At 36.4% G+C, this 22,584-nt stretch overlaps 1 protein-coding gene across 2 annotated transcripts in view; it reads left to right on the plus strand.

The window, feature by feature from the left end:
• Positions 1–22,584, plus strand: part of GRB10 (growth factor receptor bound protein 10) — a 217,748-nt gene that overhangs the window by 17,128 nt on the left and 178,036 nt on the right. For both annotated transcript variants that reach the window (XM_044671364.1, XM_044671442.1), the window contains exon 2: positions 8,255–8,352. In XM_044671364.1, the coding sequence (XP_044527299.1) occupies positions 8,302–8,352 (51 nt within the window). In that variant the 5' untranslated portion in view covers positions 8,255–8,301. The remainder of the gene's footprint in view (positions 1–8,254; positions 8,353–22,584) is intronic.

Genomic DNA, 22,584 nt, shown 5'->3' on the forward strand with positions numbered 1-22,584 from the left:
CAGTCATGGGACAGATCCATTGTGGATTGGCTCAGAAACTTTGACTTGCTTCATTTCCCATCTGGTCCAATTTGTTCCACCTTGAGCAGTCTGGTGTCCCTCCCCTCCCAGAGTTCACCATTGAGTACCACACGTGGTGCTCATCATCCATGGGCTTTATTCCCACTGCAGCCCAGAACTCCCAAGCTCAAGCTATCCATTAGCGTCAGCTGGGAATCATAGGCATTTGTCACCATGCTGGGCCCACAATGATGTTTTTAAATGCAGAAAAGTAAAATAGACAGAATTGTAAAGGCAACCAATTGTTTTGAAATACAGTTATCCAAATATTTTTTTTAATTCATAGACTTTAGGTTGAGTCTCTGTTCTGATAAAAGCACAACAGCATTTATATAGCTCTTTAAGGTTTGTTACTGTTAGCCTCACAATAGCTCTGGGAGGTAGATGCTAGTATTAACTTTATTTTACAGATGAGGAAACTGAGGAATAGAGAGGTTAATTGACTCATCCAGGATCACACAACTAGTGAGCGTCCGAGGCATGTTTTTTAAAAGTTAATGCATTTAAAAACAACCTTCTGGGCCCAGAAATGGTAACAAATGCCTGGGATTCCCTGGATGAGGATGATGGATCCAACTGCCTTAGGACTAAAGCTCCTTGAATGCCAGCATTATGTCTGTCCCTTTGGGGGTTGAGGTTCACCAGGCTGCTCAAGGTGGAGCAAATTGGCTCAGATGGGAAATGAAGTGAGAATTTGGATCTTCTGGACTCCAAATCTTACACCCAATTCACCAGGCCCTCGAGCTGCTTTTTGGAACAAATACATACTCATGCATAATTTGATTCTAGCCTATCCTTCCCAGTCTTTAGTACATGGTGCTCCCTTTTAAAATCGAATGGTTCAAACAAAATGATCTTTTTACTTGTTCTCCCACATAGCATTCATTCACTCTCCCATCTCTGAGCTTTTTACCCAGGCTTTTTCCCACAAATGTGGGACACTGTCTCCTCATCTATTCCTGTGAGAATCCCTACTGTCCTTCTAAGTTCAGCTCATGCAGGGTCTTAGAAGAAGAATCTTTTCCTGATTCCCCCAGCTTCTAGTGCTTCTGCTCCCCATTTTAATTACTTTTGATTTTCCTTGTATATATTTTTATCTGCTTATTTTATCTACCTGTTGCTTCTTTGGGTAGGATATAAACCTCTAGTATTTTTTCATCTTTATTGTTAAAATGAAAATTCTTTGTTCAAGTTTTCACTCTAACTAGGCAAAACTCAAGAAAAAAAAAGAGTTAAAAGGAATTTATTTAAAGTATGTCAGGTTAGCAATACATTGATCTCTGGAGATCAGCCAGGGATTCAAGATGGAGCCAGCTTTTATTGATAACTTTTATAATGAGATAAAGATAATTCAGATAGGTTCCTGTGAGCAAAAGGGGGTGAGCCATTGCATTTCCTTCCCAAGGTAGCAGGTGCCTGATGTTTAACAAGTAGGGGGTTCAGGCATCACAGTTAGGGGTACACGGGAAATTCCAGAACCTGGTTCCCCCAAAGAGTCTTCCCAAACACTAATTGAGAAGCAGGGCTTGGAAGCCAATGGGTCATGGAATCAGTATCTTACCACTTAATCGTGTCTGGAACATAGTAGGCATTTAATAAATCCTTATTTATTGATAGAATAAGAGGTCACAGGGAAGGTTTCCATAGCTATGGAATTTACTAATATGTGTGCACTGAGCTAGGGCTAGGGGAATCCATTGATATTTGCTTTTTCATGGTAGTAATAGGTAAGGTTTGGCTTGGAGCTCCCTTCAGTCCTTCAAATGACTCTTGATTTCCTTGGTGTGGTTATTTCCTTCCCTGGAATTGGGTCCTAACCTCTCTTGCCCCTTAGTACATGGTCTACATGAATAAAAGGGATCATCATTTGGTAGCCACACTTCTAGTTTAATAATGCTTTCAGAATTTAGGTGGGCTGGTCCTTGTGCCCATTGGAAGTTGGAACTTGAACTTGGTAAATAAGGCATGCCAGAAATTGTACTCCATTAGGTAAACTTATCTACTTCCCTGGAGACCACAATTGCATATTACAATACGATTTCAGTGGAGGCATTAAGGATATTTAAAGGGGGAAAAAAGACAATCAGCATAATTAACTTGAACTCTTTCAAAATGGTGGACCTTGCAAAACATTTTACCTTTGCAGTACTGTATATGTTTGAGGAACAGAGAAATAGGTTGATGCTCCTGTTTGATTTATCTAATTCTTTAAATATAAGGAGGAAAAAATCAAAGGCGAAATTAATATTTCAGCATTGGCCCCTGACTTGTTTTTGTACTTAAATCAATTTTTCTTGCCTTTTTTCAACTATTAATATAAATATAATGAGTAATTTTGATGAGGATTTTTATTTTAAAATGGTTTTATTCCCAGTGGAATTGTATGTTGTCTAAGGGGTGGGGGTTAGAGGGGTTTGGGGGAGAGGGAAAGAACATGAAATATGTAACTATGGGAAAATATTCAAAATAAAAAAAATAAAATGATATTATTGGGGCAGCTATGTAACACAGAGGATAGAGTGTCAGATCTGGAGTTAAGAGAACCTGTGTTCAAATGTGGCCTCAGATGCTTCCTAGCTGTGTGACCTTGGGCAAGTCACTTACCCCCAATTGCCTTGCCTTTATTGCTCTTCTGCCTTACATTGATACTTTGTATTGATTCCAACACAGAAGGTAAGGGTCTTTTAAAAATGGTTTTATTGTTGCTGTCTTTTTTTTTTAAAGTAGCACTTAGCATAGTGGTTGGCACATAGTAGGTGCTAAATAATTTTTTTTCACATAACTAACACCCCCCTCTCCAATCCTTGTATACACACCCATGATTCCTCTCTTCCCAATAGAATCTTTCCTTGTAACAAATTAACAGTCAAGAAAAATAGTTTAATGCTATGGGCCAGGTCACAGAATTTCTCTATGTCTCCTTCTGCATCTGTATTCTTCCACCTCATAGGACTGGTTTCACTGTGAGACCTCTGAAGTTAGTCATTGCATTGATCCAAGATCTGAAGTTTTTCATTGTAGTTTTCCTTCAAATTATCTTGGCCTTTGTCAAAGATACACTAGAATTTGGTCTGTGTCCTCTGAATACTGTTGTCATGTCCTCTTGCTTCTGCTTATTACTTCACTCAAAAATGAAGGTTTATTTTCATCTCAACAGTCCAGAATAAAATACAGAAAATCTTGTTTAGAACATTAGAACTACTCCCTACATGAGAATTGTCCCCAGAATATTGTTTTTACTACAAAGTAGAATTCGGAAAGTTATATTATTTATATTATAACCTTGAGAGATTAGCATGGAGACCAAAGACAGTGAGTGAGTCTGTAGTGAATATAAATTGAATTTGTTTATGTGATTTATGTGTCTGCTACTAGAGTAACTGTCTATGAGGTAGGCGTATATACACGTGTATCAGTATGTATTTGCTTAGGGATATGGGTGTGTTGATGGAGTGATGCTTTGTTATTGTTCTTCTTAATTTGGAAAAACAGTAGAAGTCTAGAAGATTCATTTTTAATTGTATTTTTGAGAACTGAATACATGAAATACAATTTATGTTGAAATGCAGATTGAAATTGAACTGATAAATTTAAAAGACATTTTCTTAGCATTTGAAATCTTTATTAAAATAAATTGAGACTGTGAGATTAAAAGAAGGAAGGGGAGGATAGGGCTGAGACGGCTTTCTTTCAAAGGTGAGTTTTTCTTTATTTGGTATGGGTAATTTTGATCTCATGTCATAGACAAATGATTTGCCATCTGAGGGTTCAATGCATATGTGTGATTGATAAGAACCATTGCGTTAAATGATTCTTGCTTTCTCATTTCCTGCGGATTAGCCAGAGAACACTGAGGAATGTTGCTTTTGAAATAAGCAGGTTTTGCAAAATTATGGGATCTTGCCTAGAAAAACTGCTAGTGGTTAATTGAGGGGAATTCCACTGGTTCAGAAGTAGAAAAAAATGCCAGTGACTTAAAAATAAGCAGGCTTTAAAATTTATTTGAATCTTAACTTTTCTGGGGGGGGGGTGGTTAACTCTTTGTTAAAGAAAGAAAACCAAGACCACATGTAAAGACAGTTTTATTTAAAGTCTTAAAGTCCAGAATCATTGTGATAAGGGATGAAAACTTTTCATCCTAAAGTATTATGCTTTTTAAAAAATTATGTATTCTCCCTCTCATCTCACTTGAATTGCAGTCCCACTCAGCTTTCTAATGTATGTCTTTATTGGGATGTCCTGTCATCATCACAAAGTCAGAATTTCTAAATCTAAAAATTTTCTTTGGTTCCAAAGTAATTACCCGTCTCAAATCCTGTGTCTTTGTCATCCATAACCTAGACTTAAAGGCTTGGGATCATCTCTGTTGGATCTTCCTTTATCTTCCATATTCAGGCTTTCATCAACTTCTATCTTTTTTTCTTTCTACTTTGAAAAGAATTCTGCCTGTGACTTATTATCTGATAGGCCCACTCAGATCATGTCACTGTCTTGTTCAAAAGCCTTCAGTAATCCTTGATGCCTAGTGTATCAAAGCGAGACTCCCCTCTCTGATTCTCTGTAACCTGGCTTCAATCTACATTGTGAAATGAAGGCCTGGGGAAAAAGTCAAGAGGTGCTGGCTTTGGATTTAGAGGGCCAGAGTTCAAATCTGCCAGCTTTGCCTGTCATCTACCCATTGTGACATCTTTGGGCCTTCGTTTCTTCTCTAAAATTATGGGCTTGGTTAGATCAGTGGAACCAAATTCTAAATGAAATGGATCTCTGCAGATTGCATATTGATTTAGGAAATGAGAAATTAATATTATGTTATATCATATTTTTATTTATTTTGCTAAATATTTCCCAATTGTGTTTAATCTGGTTCAAGCTACATTGGAGCGTTTTGCAAAGCTCATCATTTGACACCTGGATTAGATGACCTTCAGAATCCCTTCCAGCTCTATCTGCATACTTTTTTTTTCTTCTAAAATACTTTGTTTTTTTAGGCTTTTAACTAAATTTAACTAAACTAAATTTTAACTAAATTAACTAAATAATTACTCTAAAATCAATAGATGTTAGAGTAATTAGATTACTTTGATGATTATTGGTTCTTTCTGTCTCTTTCTCCTTAATTTTCTACTTAAGCCATTAATTAGACCTAAGAGTTACAAATGGCAATCAGTCACAGAATTATAGTTCACAGGATGCCATTTAGTGTTGGATATGTTTTGATATGTTTTTATATGTCCTTGCTATCTCCCCCACTAGAATATAAACTTAATTGCAAGTAAGAATTATTCATCCTTTGTGTATTTTCATAACCTAGCCCAGCCCTTGGCATATAGTAGTAGGTGTTTATAAATACTTGATTGGTTAAATAATAAATCAGGTCACCTCACCTCAAGACTGGAGGTCCTGGGTTCAAATTTGACCTCAAAGATTTCTTTAGATATGTGACCTTGGGCTAGTCACTTAACCCAAATTGCCTAGCCCTTTTCCTACTCCTCTGCCTTGGAATTGATAGTATAGGCTCTGAAGCAGACAATAAGGGTTTTTAGTTTTATTTTTTAAATTATTACCTTCCATCTTGGAATCAATACTGTGCATTGGTTCCAAGAGCAAAAAGGGCGAGTTAATTGGGTTAAGTTACTAGTTAAGGGAGCTAAGTGACTTGCTCAGGGTCACATAGCTAGGAAGTGTCTGAGGCCAGATTTAAACCCAACACCTTCCATTTCTAGGCCTGGCTGTCAAACCAGTGAGCTACTGGAAGCCATTGTAAGGGTTATTATTATTTTTTTTAAAGAAAAAAAAAAAGAATAAACCAGATCTTATTCCAATCCAGGCAGAGCCATTAACAAAATTCTTATAAGAATATGACAAAATGCCTTACTAATATGCAATTAAAACATTTTAAAATGGAAAATAAATAAAATGAAAACATTAAAAAAAAGAGAAAAGTGAAAATTGCCTCCCCACTTTTCCTCAAGCCATTTTACTCTTAAGCAAAATTTTAACTTTTCTTTTCTGACAAGGTGATTCAAATATGTTCTCTTGAGATGCTGTGAAACATGACACTGGATATCAGAAATTTGCTCCAAGCAGTTGTTTTGTTCATGACAGCATTTTGGAGATATCTCAGAAGCGAAATTCATTAGAGGTTAAAAGACAGATTCAATAGCTATGACAGCCAGAAAAGAAAAAAAAATTACTTAGCTGAATTCATCTTTTAGAGCAAAGGTGAGGATCAGCTTTTTATGTTAATAGTGTCAAGTGCTTGAAGCCTAAAGAGACACAGAAGAATAAAGACATTGATCTTTATAGATTAAAAACAGTGGATTATTCGAGTTGCAAGAGAGTGTTCTGCAAGGCTGGTTAAAAGGCTTGTTGAAAGGGATGGGGAAGGATTAAAGAAACCTGATAGCACTGAAGAGAATCCATCTCTCCATCACATTTTACATTTCAGTTACAGCTTTTAACTATGGATCAATCAAGTGTATTCTAAATGAGAAGGCACTGTTTTTCCTCTATAAATTCTAGTTTTCAAAACAGTACCATAAATAGGAATTCCAGTTGTATTAAAAGAGGTCATCTCTCTGTATTTTAATCATATTTTTATTTGTAATTAGATGAATTTTTACTGATCTATCTTTTGCTTTTTTTTTTACATTGCTTAGATCTTCCCTATATCCATCTCTTCCTCCTCCCAGAGAGCTAACTTCTTATTACAAATACTCTTTTTTAAAAAGGAAATAGAGAAACGAGAAAAAAAAATCAGCAAAACTGCTCATTACATTGGAAAACTGAAAATACATGTGTTGTTCTTGACCCATGGAATTTCCACATTTGGGCATTTCTTTATTTTATTTTATTTAGCTTTATTTTAGGGAAGAACCATTCAGGATAAATAAATTGATTGTTTAACGGACTTGCCAGGCAGAACACTGAGCTGGTCTAAATTCCATTGGTTTTTTCCCTTGTGAGTATCCATCTCAGGGCCTCAGTTTTGTTATTTCTTAGAAATATTGTGAAGATTGATGAGATAATGTCAGCAAAGGTATTTCTACATGCTACTGGAGCAAGGCCTGCTAGAGTCCTCCTACGTAGCATTTATTATACTTAATGACCTCTCTGGACATGTCCCAAGATTGTTGTCAGATAGAAATGTCCCTGAAGCTGCTCACTTTTTCTATCTTGTGACTGGAGTCATTTATTTTAGCTGTTAGTATTTATTAGGGAATTGATTTGAAGAAAGGGCAATGGGATAGAAAAGATTTACAAAAGATTTACCAAAGCAGGATGTTTCTTTTTCTTAAATTTTCCTTTATATCCAGAGACCATTTTGAAACAGATTCAGATTTGTGGGAGGCTGATTCAGATCTGAATGAATACTTGAATTTAGTTTATATTCCAAAACATTTTTGGCATAATTTTCATGCCACCAGCAAGAAGGCAGAGTTCTCTGTGGGTAGGGAATGCTGTTCTTGGTGTTGGTGTATTATTGCCAAATTGGCTTCTTTGGCATGAATCTGTTACTTTTTTTTTTAATAACCTTTACCTTCATCTTAAAATCAGTACTTTATATTGTGAATCCTAAGGCAGAAGAGTGGTAAGGGCTAGGCAGTGAGAGTTAAGTGACTTGCCCAGGGTCACCCAGGTACTAAGTTTTAGAAGTCTGTCTCTCCTTATGCCAGGGACAATGACCTTCCTAGAGCAAGTACCACACAGCCCCTTCCAAATTGCTTTTCCATTACCACATTACTGGCCATCTCACAACAGAATCTTCCCATAACCCAGACCATCCCCTAGGTGAGGGTCTCTTAATCATTTTTGTGTGCCATGGACCTTTTTTGGCACCTAGCAAAGTTTTTGGTTCCCTTCTCAAGAATAATTCTTTTAAATGGTCAAAAATAACATATATAGAAATAAAAAAAGGAACCAAAATATATTTAATGGCAGTTATCAAAATATTAAAACAAAACAAATTAGGGTGCCTCCAGCTTAAGAATCTCTGCTCTAATATATATGATTTAATGCATAATCATTGAATAAAATCTCTAGTTGCTTTAGATTAATGAGATGTATTGGATCCAAAGACTGAGAAAGGAGGTGCAGGGCATTTTTATTAGCCCCATATAGAAATTTTTTAGGAGTAGCAAGTAGCATGAGCTTTTTCTTCGCCTCATCTTCTAACGACTGGTCTTTATTGCAGGTGCTGTACCACAGTAAATGTAATTTGAAGAAAGCAAGAAAGAACCAATGGCTTTAGCTGGCTGTCCGGATTCCTTTTTGCACCATCCGTATTACCAGGTATGGGTGCTTGTGTTGTCCTAGTGAAATCCTGTCACATGCGGCTGTGGGGCAAATAAAAGGTAAAATTAACCGACAATAAATTCTAGTTTGGAACAAAGGAAATTTCTGAGATGGAACTACAGAAAAAGTTGATTAGTGGAAGAGAGTAGCCATTTCTTGCCATGATCCAACCCTTTTCTTGGCTTTAAAAGAAGTCTGTATCACGTGTATGATCATCCACATTTCTAAATATGTCTGCTCCCTTCCCATTTCCAGAAAGCCACAAAAATTAAAAAAAAAAAAAGAGAGGGAAGGAAAAACAGTTCAGGAAAACTAAACAACATCTAAAAAGTGTTCAATACTCATAGACTCCTCTCTTTGGGACCAAGCTTGGTTATTTATCATTTCACTGTTTTTAGTTTCAGTTATTGTTATTGTTTCCATTTTCTTTGTTGAAGTCATTGTACATACTGTTCTGCATTTGCTGATCCATCCTTTTGCATCAGTTCTTATATCAGTTTTCTTCTACTTTCTGTTCGTCTTTGGATCATTACATTTTTGTTCCACATTCTACTTCGCCATTCTCAAATCAATGGGCATCCACTTTATTCTTTGCTATTACAAAAAGTCCTACTATAAATATTTCTCTATACTTGGATTCTTTTTTCTTTTATCATTGACTTCTTGGTTGCCATGGAATCTCTGTGTCAAAAATGGACAACTTTGTTACTTAATTCATACAATTCCAAATTGCTTTTCACAATTTTTGGACCATTTAACAGCTCCACCAGTAGTATATTAACTGTGATTGTCTAACCACCTCTTTTCACCATTTTCATTGAAGGTTTTAATTGCAGAGACTGAAATTAAAAAAACAAAAAAACTTAGTTTTCTGAATGAAGTTGATATGGGGCAATCATCTCTCAAGTACCATAATTGGAGGTGGGAAACATTTCTCAGAGCGTGATACTGAAATGTTCTCTTGAGAAGCTTTAGTTTAAGTTGCAAGGAAGCCCAAGTTGACTTTTGTATCCTTCTAACTGGAAATGATTAAAACATTTTGGAGAATTGGCTTGAGTGATTGAATATAAGAAACACCCTAAACCTCATTAGCTATCTAGAACAGCTTCCTGCCTCTGATTATGGCACCAAAAGTATTTTGTAGGAGACCAAAATTCTCCTTTATGGCAACTTTAATGATTTTGAGGTATTCCCCAAACTCTAATTTCTTTTAATAACGTAATATTATATATGGGGCTAATAAAATCTCCTGCACCTCCTTTCTCAGTCTTTGGACCCAATACATCTCTCATTAATCTAAAGCAACTAGAGATTTTATTCAATGATTATGCATTAAATCATATGAGCAGAGTCCTGGGAATAACTATGAAATCTTCTTGTCTATTTGCTGATTTCCATTTTTATCACCTCTTAAAGTTTTTGATCTTGTTATAGAAGGTTCTTTTTCAGACTTCAGGGGTGTCTCCTCTGGTATTCTGAGGTTTCTTGAATAGCTACAGTTTAAAGATCATATGAATTTGGTTTGAATTTTTCCTTGCCCTTCATATTTTCAAATAGCCTAAACCTGATGCTTTTCACTCATCCCTTTTTTCCTTTTTCCCCTCTCTGAAGGTAGATCCTATTTCATTTTGGGGTTAATATCATCCTGGCTAGCCTAGAGTCTGGTATCTATCCAGTATTTAATAATGGCTAGTTTTTGACCTTTTGCTAATTTTTATTTCCTTCTCCAAATTATGTCTGTCTTTAGGTGCAAAGTGATAATAACCATAGAAAATATTTCAGGTGTAGTTTCAAAATAATTATTTCCTTCAAATGGATTCACAGGTTTCCTTAAAAAGTGATAGCAACTTTTCCCAAGGCATACAAAGAGGAGGGGGTGCTTTTCCCAACAGTTATCATTCTCAGATAACTAATTCATTGATGATATATTAATGATGTGCTCAAGTTACTGCATCAGCGCCCTTAAAGTATAAAATAAAAAAAAAGTAGATTCCTTGCCCTCTTTAAGTTTATAGTCTAATAGGAGAAATGAGGCTTTGAACACAAACAACTATAATAGAAGATTAGATAGTTATTTTAATCTTGATAATCTTAATGCTGAGATAAAATTGATTAAAAGCCAGGAAGAAGTAATTGATTTTATAATTATAGCTACTTTACATAAAGCTCGGGTGTGGAATAAATCTGCTTGGTGTGTTTTTTGAGGATATGTTTTTCTATGGGTGGACCTGGAGAGTCTATGGGTGGACCTGTGATTTTAAGGTAAATGGTACTATGTCTTATGCTTTTATTTTAGAATATTTTATTTTAGAATCCCTTTTCAGTACCTTAATGCATTGAGTTCTGGTTAACTTTGTTAGCTTGGCTATAGATCTTAGCCTTAACATTGTCTAGATTTATCTCAAGCCTTGCCTTAGTGCTATGGGTCATAAGGGTTCTAGGTGAGATTCTAGAAAGGTCTTTGGGAGTCCGTTATCACTACTAGCAAAAGCATGATTGGCAGAAGCTTTCCTGAAAAAAACGACTTGAGTGGTATAATTTTCAGGCAAGAAGGTCAATCCATTTTACTTCTGAAAGAGTGAATTATTGCCTCATCACCCGGTTTGTTATGATGCTATGACACTTGTTGATTTGATCCTTTTTTATTCTCTCTCTAACTCTCCAATGACATTTAAAATGTTATATTGGTGCCAGAAAGAGCAGCAAAGTAGGTTAGAGGGCTGTACAGAACTAAATAGTTTTTAGCTACTTGAATTTACTTCTTGAATCACCAAAGATTCTGTTTATCCAGAATTCTCTTTCCCCTATACCAAGGAACTGTTTCAGGCAGGAATTCTCTTGGAAACAGTATTCTTTGTAGAGGGAGGACATGTGGAGAGGAATTCAGGAGCACTTCTTAGTGGCTTTTAAGAGCCCTTTTTGAATTTTCTAGCTCTAGTAAAAATCTAGTCCTATGAGTTGGCAGCTTTTGTCATCTGTTCCTGGAAAATCAGATCACAGTTCCAGAAATTCTCAGAAAATGAGATGATTTACATTGAGGTTCCCCACTTGTGCAATCTGTCGTTGTAACAACAATTATAGATATTCCCTAGACTTCTCTGTTGAAAAATGACTTCCTCACTCTTAAATACATGGGTGCTTAAATAATTCAATTGACAGTATTAATCGTGACACAGATAAGATGTGTGGCTTGGCTCTTAAAATTTAACATTTTACATGGAGGTTAAGGGATGGAAGGACCAAAATCGCTTCCAATTACTTTGATTAATGTGTTAAGATTGGCAGTGAACAGAGTGAAGAGGGTGAATGCACCTGATTAACTGTTAATGGACCCCTTGATTCTTTCCGTCCATCATATTCAAAGGAGGATCATTTGAAGTGTTTAAAAAAATAAATTTTGTGTATTACCATGTAAGACATAGGTCTACTAAGAAATCTGGAGAGGTATTGTGATATTGGGAACAGTGTATTAAATCTGGAATTGGAGAATCTGAATTAGAATTCAGTAAATGCTTAAGTTCTCATTCTGATACCTGAGAAGTTCTGTAATAATTGGAACATTTTAAAATATCTTTGAATCTCAATTTCTGCATCTGAAAAAGGAAATTATATCTCCTAAGCCTTATGGATTAATATTTTGCAGGGTTAAAAAATATTATCATGCAGGAAAAGAAAGTTAAATTGTGAATTCCAGGCCAAGAATTTGGGACTATCCAATCTATCCCAATAAACATTTATTAAGCTCCTACTATGTTCCTGGCATTGTGCTAGGATACATTTAATAAAAAGAAAGATGGTTTCTGCCCTCAGGGAGTTTACCATCTAATTGGGGGGTAGGAGAGAGGAGGAGAGCAAATAAACTCACAAAAGACAGGAAAGTGGTCCTTGTGGGGAACCAGGGAGTATCTGTGCAGGGACATCTTGTTCTATGTCATTGAAGTGAACTCAAAAGTCCAATTTAGAACTAATATAAAGGAAGGCATTGCATCCCTCCTTTCAGAGGATAGATATTATATACAATTTTATTCAAACAGAGTTACCAAAATTTAAAAAACAAAAAAAAAAAGAAAAAGAAAAAACTGATGTCATGGACCTCAGGTTAAGAATCCCTGTAGAACAATAAAATCACGGTCTGATCCTTATTCTTCATACTATTTGCTACTTAGTGCTCATTGAAGCTTTTGATCATAGAGGATGGGAGGAAGGCGACAGTTTCAAATGATAAATCTGATGGTAGGTTATGGGGAATACCGGAGGGAGAATACACTCAGTCTCTGCCTTGTGAGGGTCCAGCCAGTTTGGGATTTTCTAGAGTTATTGACACAAATCAGCTTTGCATGTAGACATTCTCCCTTAGGCTCACCCCATCCAACTCAAGATTCACCTGCTCTTAGGAACTTTCCTGGATTTCAGTGGATTTTGGCTGATCCCTTCTACATTCTGTCCACCCCCTTCCCCCCCCCCCCCCCGTCCCCAGCTTCAGTATCCATCCTCCTTATTTCTTGTGCAGCAAAGACAAAATTGGATGCATTTGGAGTCGGAGTATAGGTTTGAATCCTGGCTTCCCTACTTTTAATTCTTTCTGACTCTGGGCCAGCCACTTAATTTGGCCTCAGTTTCTTCATTTGTAAAATAAAAGGTTCAGGCTAGATGGCCTCTGAGGTCTGTTATTCTAGTTCCCTTTTCTTTTATCAGCTCACCTCCAATCTTGGCTTAAAGTCAGAAGCCCTTCAAGAGTGGGGGGCTTGGGGATAAGGGGAGGGGGAGTATTTCTAGCCTCGGTCTTTGTGCTTGATTCAAAGCCCCATGGGCAGTTTCTTTCCCATTGTCCCAGTCACAGATGGCCTATTCATTTTGCCTGGGCTTGAGCTAATCACAGGGAAAGCTTTAGTTGGCCTTTTTAACCTTCCTGCCCTCCATCCTAGAAGAAGAGAACTTCGAAGAAAGAGACTTGGAAGCTTTAAAACCCTTTGTGACTAGATTCTCTCTTAGTCTAATAAAGCTTACTTTTGCTATTTTTTATTTTAAAATGTCTAGTTATTATTGACTGCCTACCATGGACCAGGCTATGACAACTTTATAGGATCCTTGCTTTTGGAGAAGAATTATCCATCTCTTTTAGCTTCTAATTAGTGTATTAGAGAAGTAGAGAAGCTGATATTTTTTTAAGCTCTTATTTTCTGTTTTGAAATTTATACTGAATATTGGTTCCAAGGCTGAAGAGTGCTAAAGACTAAGCATTTGGAGTTAAGTGACTTGTCTAGGGCCACCGAATTAGGCAGGATCTGAAGACAGATTTGAACCCAGGACCTATCATATTCCAATTTCCTCTGCTAATTCTCTATACTTGGAAAGTTGTTCAATGCAGATAGCATGGAGATTGGACATTTAGTATGCAATTTTTAAAAAATTTTGTTCTTGAATTTTTGTGTATCAGTGTTATGTCCATCCAATTGTGAGCAACTTTTTTAGTCTGTGATAATGATCTAGTTCTAGTCATCCTCAGACCTGATTCCATCCAGCCACCTTGCTGCCCCTCGGGACTGATTTTTACAATAACTCTTTTAAAACTGCCTATTACTATCATCCAATTGACTAAGATTGAGATTTCTTAAAGAATCCTTCTCTCTTAAACAGAACAGAACATTTCAATCAAAATTTAAATAGATTTTGGAAAATAAGATTTTAACTGGTTTGAGTGCAGGCACAGTTAACCACAAATAGGTTTCTGGATATCCTGATGAGAAAGTAAGAAAGAATCCTGATTTTGGAGGCAAAAAAAAAATAAGTTCAATCTGAAGCTTAGTATCCGTGTGCCCACAAGCAAGTTGCTTACTATGCCTGAGCCTCTGTTTCCTCAATAGTGAAATGAAGGGCTTGGAGTAAATCATCTCTGAGATCTCTTTTCTTTTCTACATCTTTTGAACCTGTGAACCCACATGAGCAAACTAGATTGAGTCTAAATCAGTCAAGTTCTTTGGAAATTATTACAGAAGAGAAATGAATGTGTGAAATGCTCTAAGAGAAATCTCACTTCATTTGGTCAGATTGCACATTTTTAGCTGCATTTATCCTTTGGTAAGGCTTGATGGCTTGTGTCCCTTTGGGCTTTGCTGGGGGGACAGGTACAGTTCAGAGGTGCTGGGCTCCAGCTTCATGCCAAAGCTGAGTACAAGCCCTTGCCACATTTCTCACCTCTTACCATCATTCACAGGACCAAGTTGCAGCTTCATCTTTGGCATTTGTTGGGTGGCATTCCCAGATCCAAGCATCTTTTTGTTTGTTGATTTCTTTGGCATCTCCCCAGGACTTTAGTTATTTTAATTACAGCAGTTCTTAGAGATGAAAGACTCCCAACACCTCATAGGGATGTTAATGTCATATACATCTGTTTTCCTAAAGAAATTCTATAATGTGCCAGGAGCGTTCTGACAGGGCTGCCATCTGTCCTTCCAGAAGGAATGAACACCAGTGGATGTTGCCATGAGAACCTAATTTTCTTGCATGATACACGCTGTTCACATAGCCCTTTAACAGTTGGGTTTGTAAGGCTGAAATACTCATTGACTTACAGATTCCACAGTGGAAATTGATGTGCTAGTGAAAAATTTTCCCTTTCTCACATCTCTATCACTTTTAGACTCCACACATGGGAAATACAGAAGAGTTCCCTATTTTCCTTACCATATCTATTTCAAAATGGTTTGGAATAGTGATGATGATGATGATGATGATGATGATGATGATGATGATGATGATGAAAATGGAGCCNGATGATGATGATGATGATGATGATGATGATGATGATGATGATGATGAAAATGGAGCCAAGAGATGATAAATCTTCATAAAACAGAAATGCAGACTCTAAAATATTCTGATGAATCCAACTAGGAAATTCGATTAGAACTGGATCATTATCACAGACTAAATAGTTGTTCACGATGGTGGGACATAACATTGATCCATAAAAATTGAAGAACAAGATTTTTAAAATATTGCCTACCAAATATCCAATCTCCATGCTATCTGCAATGAACAACTTTCAAAGTATAGAGAATTAGCAGAGGAGGTGGATGAGGTGTTATTCTGTCTGTGATTGGAGGTTAATCAATCAGTCATTCATTCAGTAAACATTTCTTAAGCACAGTTGGACAGAGGATGCTTATAGACGAGTGGTTCCCAAACTTTTTTGGCCTACCGCCCCCTTTCCAGAAAAAAATATTACTTAGCACTCCTGGAAATTATGAAACTATTGAACTCAGACTAGAATGTAATACAAAAAAAGTGTGGCCATCACTGCTCTCCCTGGATTGCTGCAGCACCCACCAGGGGGCAGTGGCGCCCACTTTGGGAATTGCTGCTTATAGAGGAAGAACTTCCATCATATTTTTGATTCAGCTGCAAGTGCAGTTATTTTATGCACCTGTGCAATATTCTTTAGCACATTTGTTACAAAAGAATTAGAGAAAGATAGTAGCTTGTCCCAGGACTGTGTCTAACTAACCCCCATAGAAAAAGATGGGACTGTAATAATAAACTAATAACAAATCCCAACTATGAGAATAATATATGGGACTTGAAATATGAAGGAATAACATCTGGAAAACAATCTGTCTCAAACCATTTCTATCTTAACTCCATTAAACAAGATGAAAATTATCATGCTAATGAATTTAATAACCACTGACATACTGTGCCGGATTTTTTTGCAAAATACTTCCCATATTTTTTTCATTTGAGCTTCAGAATTACTGCAGTGGAACAGGGACTAGAGATGTGTGTTCCCCATTTTGCAGATGAGAGGGGACTCTGCTTTGAAGTATCAGAGGCCAGAATAAAATCTGCTTCTTCCTGACCAACAGTGAAGCAGTCTGACCACTGGGTCATGATAAAACACTCCAGCCAAGAGTTTATTAGTGAAATGTTTAAAGCTATGGGGAGGCTCGCTTAGCTTCATTCCAAATGTACCCTACTCCATGCAGAAGTTATGACAGATGGACAAGACATATACTATTCCAAATATTGGTATCTATATGGGCAGATTAATTCATTCAATTAATTTGTGCTTTCATTTGTTCCACTTTTATTTAATGGGTGTCTAGAGCAACAAAAGAGTAAAGTCAGGAAACTTGGATTCTAATCCTGACTTTGCTTCTTTATATCTGTGTGACTGTGGCTAATATGTCTACAAGGAACTTTTTTTTCTTTAGAAAATGGGGAAATAATCCTTCCTCTGTCTACTGCACCTGACTGTTGTGAGGATCAAAGAAATTAATATATGCAAAAGAAAGTTTATAAAACTATAAAGCACCATGCAGTAACTTACTTTTATTGTTGTACACAGCTGTTAGATATTTAAAATAAAAAAAAATAAAACATCATTCCTAGGCTCAAGGAGTTTGCCAGTCCAGTAGATGAGGAGAAGAAACAATATTACCAAGAGATCCCTTCTTAGGGAGTGAGGGGTCTAAAAGAACCGGCACAGCTTCAGGGGAGATCCATTTATTTTTCAGTTAATAAAAGCAATGGGACTGGGTGCTGTTTTGTCTTTCCTTCCTTTCTTATCCAAGGGTCAGCATTTAATTTGGAGGATCATGGGAATTAATGTTTCACTAAAACCACTTATTTTGAGGTATAGAAGAAAAACCTTTTCATTATTTCTAAGTACTCCTTTGCAAAAATTAAGACATCCTTAGCTACTAAACTTAATTTCTTTGCTTATTTAAATAGTAAAATTAGGTACAGGGACTGTCTCTGTAATAAAAAGGAAACTCTGTGTGTCTGTGTCTGTATGTGTGAGTGTGTGTGCTTTTTTAGCATTTGAAACATTAGATACTTTTAAATTAGTCTTTGGGGTCTTGGTTTCATGGTGTTTCCAAGGCACTATAAATATATTTTTAATATGGCTACAAGGAGTGAATGTATTCTTCCTAACTTGTGCAGTTCAAGGGTGGGGAAGGAAATCTAGGGAAACAACTTAATCTCAAAGGAGCTACATTTTTCAAAGTTTGAAATAAAAGCCAACATAATTTAACTCAAATATATCATAGGCCCCTTTTTTTAAAGCTTAAAAAAAACCCTACATATAGTAGGTGAAACTTTAGATAATAGAATTATGTACATATGAGATATATAACTTGAAAAAGAATTTTTTTATAGAATTCCTTACCTTCCATCTTAGAATCAACACTAAGTATCCATTTTGAGGCAGAAAAGCAGTATAAAGGCAATGGAGCTTAGGTGACTTGCCCAGGGTCACATAACTAGGTAGCATCTGAGGTCAAATTTGAACCCAGGACCTTCTTTTACAAGGCCTGACAATATCCACCAAGGCACTGAGCCGCCCTTTAAAACCCTTACCTTCCGTCTTGGAGTCAATACTGTGTATTGGCATCATCTGTAAAATGAGGATAATAAATGTACCTTTCTTGCAAGGCTTATTAGATTCAGTATTTGTAAAGCATTTTGCAAACATTAAAGTACTATATGGCTGTCAGTTATGTATATAATTTCAGTTGCTATATCTTACCTCTTAATTCTTTGAAAACGAATCCTCCATATATCTTATACATATTCATTTTAGTCATGAGTAGAGTCAATTAATTGGAACACTGTTCCTCGTGCTGGATAAAGGGCTGACTATCTGAATTTTATTTTCTAGGGTTGGGTGGTAGAAAAACTTCAGTTATTTATATCTATAAAAGAAATAATAGAACATGCACTGTATGCATACATCCAGCATTCAGAGGGAGAAAAATAATCTGGCTTTAGTAGGAAATAACTTTTGATTGGTGAAGATCAGAATAATTACTTTTGGAAAAAGGAAAAAGGAGAAAGAAACACTCTCCTTAATTAGAAGAGGAAAAATGTATCAAAATCCTTTTTCCTAAGAAGAGAAAGTAATAGAAGAATGAAATGATTTTTCTTCATTTCCTTAGTTATAATGGTTTGTCTTTAAAGTATTAAAAGTATTTCAATAATTTTCAGATACTTAACATTCGAGTATTAGGCTTGTTTATGGAAAGACCTTAAATGGAATGTACAAGTCCTTTTAACTGGGAAACAATTCGAAAACATTTTTTTTGAAAGAACATTTTAGGCAAATAATGACTTGTGACTTTCATTTGCTGGCTTTCACTTGAAGATTGCACATTTGCCTCTTTGGGAGCAGATTTTTGGCAAATGGAGATGATGTGGGGGGGGAAATAGGGCTCCAAGGCCACAGCTTTTGGAAAGCTCTTTGGTGATTAACACAAGTAAATAGTTGTCCATTTATGCTTCATTACTGCATATTAGTCATACAGTAAATAACGTCATGCTGGCAGTTTCCCCAGAGCACAGTAAATACTTATGTACAGTTTAGGGAGATGCTTTAAAAAAAAAAAGCAGTGTTGGCACTTTTTGAAAAGAAAAGAGAGAAGAAAAAGAAAAAAGTACTGGAAATTATAAGTAGATGAGGTTGACAGGATATTATATCAACTTAAGTGTCTTTCTTCTAAAATTAATCCTTAAGGAAAAAAAGGAAATATTCTGAGTATTCCACTATTACTGCTGAAATTGAATTTTTCCTCCTACTTAACTTTTAGTCACTTTGACTATATTTCCAGTAAAGTCTCATGACATCTGAGTTCCAGAGAATGTCTGGATTATCACTGATGTTAACTATTTTGTCTCTTTCTGTCTCTGCCTCTGTCTCTGTCTCTTTCTTTCTCATGCTAATGGATTTTGTGGGATTGCATATTAAAAGCCAGAAGGGGCCATAGAGGTCATCAGCTTCACAATTTTAGTTTATGAAACTGGGCCAAGAGTGGCCAAATGAATGACTCGCCCAAGGCCACCCAGTTAGTAAGGAGCAGAGGTGGGAATTGAGCCCTGGTCCTTTTGTTTCAAATCCAGGGTTCTTTTCACTGAACCACAAAGGTTTCTTTCTCCACTACTGAAGAACCTATATTTGAAAGAAAGGACAGTAATTTGGCTGATGGAAAAGTAATAGTTATGTACCCTGGAAGATGCCCTGAAATTTTAATTTTGGGCAAGAAAAATGAAATGGCTTCATATTTGTAATTTTCATTTTTATTTTACATATATATTCACATACTTTCTAGAAACGGCATTGTTTTTTTCTCTACCTCTTTCTTGGATGAGATACTTTATCAATAGTAATAGTCATAATAATAATGATATTAATATTTATATAGTATTTTGTGATTTATAAAACAATATACATTCATGATCTCTTTGGACCTCTCTGTAATGACTCCACAGTTTTTCTAAAAAATCCTGCTTTTTACACTTTGTAAAGCAGTTGGAATCGAGAGTGATATTTCAACCCATCACCAACCTAACCCTTTTGGAAGGGCGACTTTGGCAGATCAGCAAACCAATAATTTTCTAGATGCTTTGCTTTTGCCAGAAGGGGAACTCCAGGTAGTTGGTGATAGGAGAGGAAGTTTGATGAATGAGGAAGAGAGAAGAGAATCTCAGAGTATGGGTCGGGGAGTACCTGCTAGTGAGGCTGTAAGGATAGTTCAAAACCAGGTGGAGAAGGACTCTAGGAACCAACCAGAAGAGCTTCTGTTTTAACCTGGAGACGATGGGAAACTGCTAGGGTTGGTTGAACAGAGGAATCACCCAGCCAGATTTGGGTTTAAGGATGGTGCGGATTAGAGTGGAGTAAAACTGGAAGTGGGAGAGACTGGTTAGTAAATTATTCTAAGCACCCAGCTGAAAGAGGATGGAGGCGGTAGCTGTGAGGGGAAGAGGGGGGATCTATAAAGGTAGAAAATTCAAGATTTGGAGGCTGATTGGAGATGTGAGATGAGGGAGAAGATAATTCCCAGGCTATGAATATAAGTAAATGCAAAGGCACAGGTGGGAGAGACAGTATTAACCTACAGTAAATAGCGAGCAAACTACCCTGAAATGGAGAGTGTGTAACAGGAAATAAGACAAGGTTGGCAAGTTAGGGTTTTTTTTTTTATATTTTACATTTCATTCATTCATTCATTCATTCATCCATTTATTTATTTGTTTGTTTATTCATTCATTCATTCATTCGTTTGTTTGTTTTTAAGAAAAAGAGGGCTTTTGATGCCAGCTTGAGTTTTTATGTTACTTTAGGAAAAGATTTTCTTTTCTGTGAATTGGCGTATGTAACTAAATGGATCACTTGTCCTAAGTGGGAGTGCTGAGCATTGCCTCCTTGAACCTTCCTCACCAGTGAAGCATCTCGTAGAGCATCTCTTTTCCACTCTGCCAAGGGTTCTATTTTCTGGACATGATAGGAAGGACTTGGGCTCGGGATGGGAGGAAGCAACCAAAGGTGACCCCAGAAATGTGGAAGAACTCTGCCTGCTCACATCAGAAAATCACATCATCCTGAACCTCAGTATCTTTTCCTAATCAATCAGTTCATTTATTCAGGGTGCTATGTGTCCACTGTGATGCTGGGGACCGAAAGGGATATTCAAAGATGAATGCCCTCAAGTCGGTTACAGGTTAGTGGAGGACTCTAGACACAGAAAGGAGATGCTGGTATACAAAAGAGAATTGGGGTCAAGTAGAAAAACAGGCCTAAATCTGCAGGCCACACATATTGACTTAGAAACCCATAAAATGACATTGTCTATATTCTATTATGTTTTTATTTTCTTAAATTTTTTAATTCTTAAAATTTTTAATTAATTTAATTAAAATTTTAATTTAATTTATAATCTTAAAAAGAAATAATTTCTTTTTAAATTCTTAAAATATTTCCTAATTATATTTTTATCTTTAAATAATGTATTTACATAAATATAGTAATACTATTTAATTTTGATATCTAACAAATTAATATAAAATATTTAAGTTAACGAATCTAAACAGTCATTTTAATTTTAATCTGTAAGCAGTCCTCTGGGAATCAGGTGTCCTGGACCCTGCGTGTGACCCCTCTGCTTTTGGTCACCTAATATTAAGGGCATATCAAGAGAATTTGGTGGCTGTCCAGTGGTTGTTATACCTTGCTCTTACCACATGATTGGCCCAACCTCTTTCCCAGTCATACATCTCTCTGATGATATACTTTATCTGACTTGTAAAAACCGCTCAGTTATTTTGGCAATTGTGTGACAGATTGGAGAGGGGAGAGGCTGGAGTCAGATGAATATATTAGAGGGCTAAAGTCTAGGCAAGAAGTGAAGAAAGCCTGAAGTGAAATGGTGATGGTAAGTAGACAGATAAAAGAGATTTCAGTGGCAGAATCAGTAGGACATTGAATGTGGGGGATAAAGGAGAAGGGAAGAATCACTGTTGACCATGAAGGTAGAAGACCAGGAGATTGGGATGATGTTAGTGCCATCAAAATAATAGGAAAGTAGAAAAGGCAGAGATGCAGGTTTTGGGGGGTTGATTTCTGTTTTGGACATGTTAAATATCAAGGCATTTTTATTGCTTCAGAACATCTGGTTAGAGAACCCATACTTCCTTTAGACAAGCTTCTGTAGCATCTGCAAAACATTACTTGTGCTCTGATCGGCTCCCTTGTATCCCGAGTTCTTTGCAAGTATTCAATATCCGCTGTCTTAGAAATTATGGCAGAACTGTCATCAGAAAAATCTTAGAGGCTGAAATAATTATTTTAGAATGAATACATTTTGAATGTGAGCTTTCTGAAATTCTCTGACTCAGACTTCCTCAACTTAATCATTATATGAGGCAAGGTGAAATGATGAGACTAATCTAATCCCACATATCCTAATGATACTTAATATATTAAACTTGAGACATCCAATGAAAAATGGTCTCATTACTTCAGAGTTAGAGAGGCCAATTCCTTTCTCTTGGTATGAAAGCCACTCATTTTGCTTAGTGGTGATGGGAGAATTTGTTTAGACAATAGGACATGGGAGGACAGTAAAAGGATGTAGGCAAATACATATGTGGACCATGATATTTCCCATCCTGATCCCATGTATATAATAATTTGTTAGTAAGTAATAAGAAATCAAGGGGTAAAAACTGGAGGCTATAGAAGATAATTGGGGGGAGTAAGGGGTGAGAATAAGATATACATTCAAACTGACCTCTTCCATTCTTCTTTTACTCTTCAATGATTTTCTCTCCTTCCTTCCTTCTTTCCTTCCTTCCTTCCTTCCTTCCTCCCTCCCTCCTTTTTTCTTTCTTTCTTTCTTTCTTTCTTCCTTCCTTCCTTCCTTCCTTCCTTCCTTCCTTCCTTCCTTCCTT

The sequence above is a fragment of the Gracilinanus agilis genome, chromosome 1, assembly GCF_016433145.1.
Source record: "Gracilinanus agilis isolate LMUSP501 chromosome 1, AgileGrace, whole genome shotgun sequence".
Taxonomy (NCBI): domain Eukaryota; kingdom Metazoa; phylum Chordata; class Mammalia; order Didelphimorphia; family Didelphidae; genus Gracilinanus; species Gracilinanus agilis.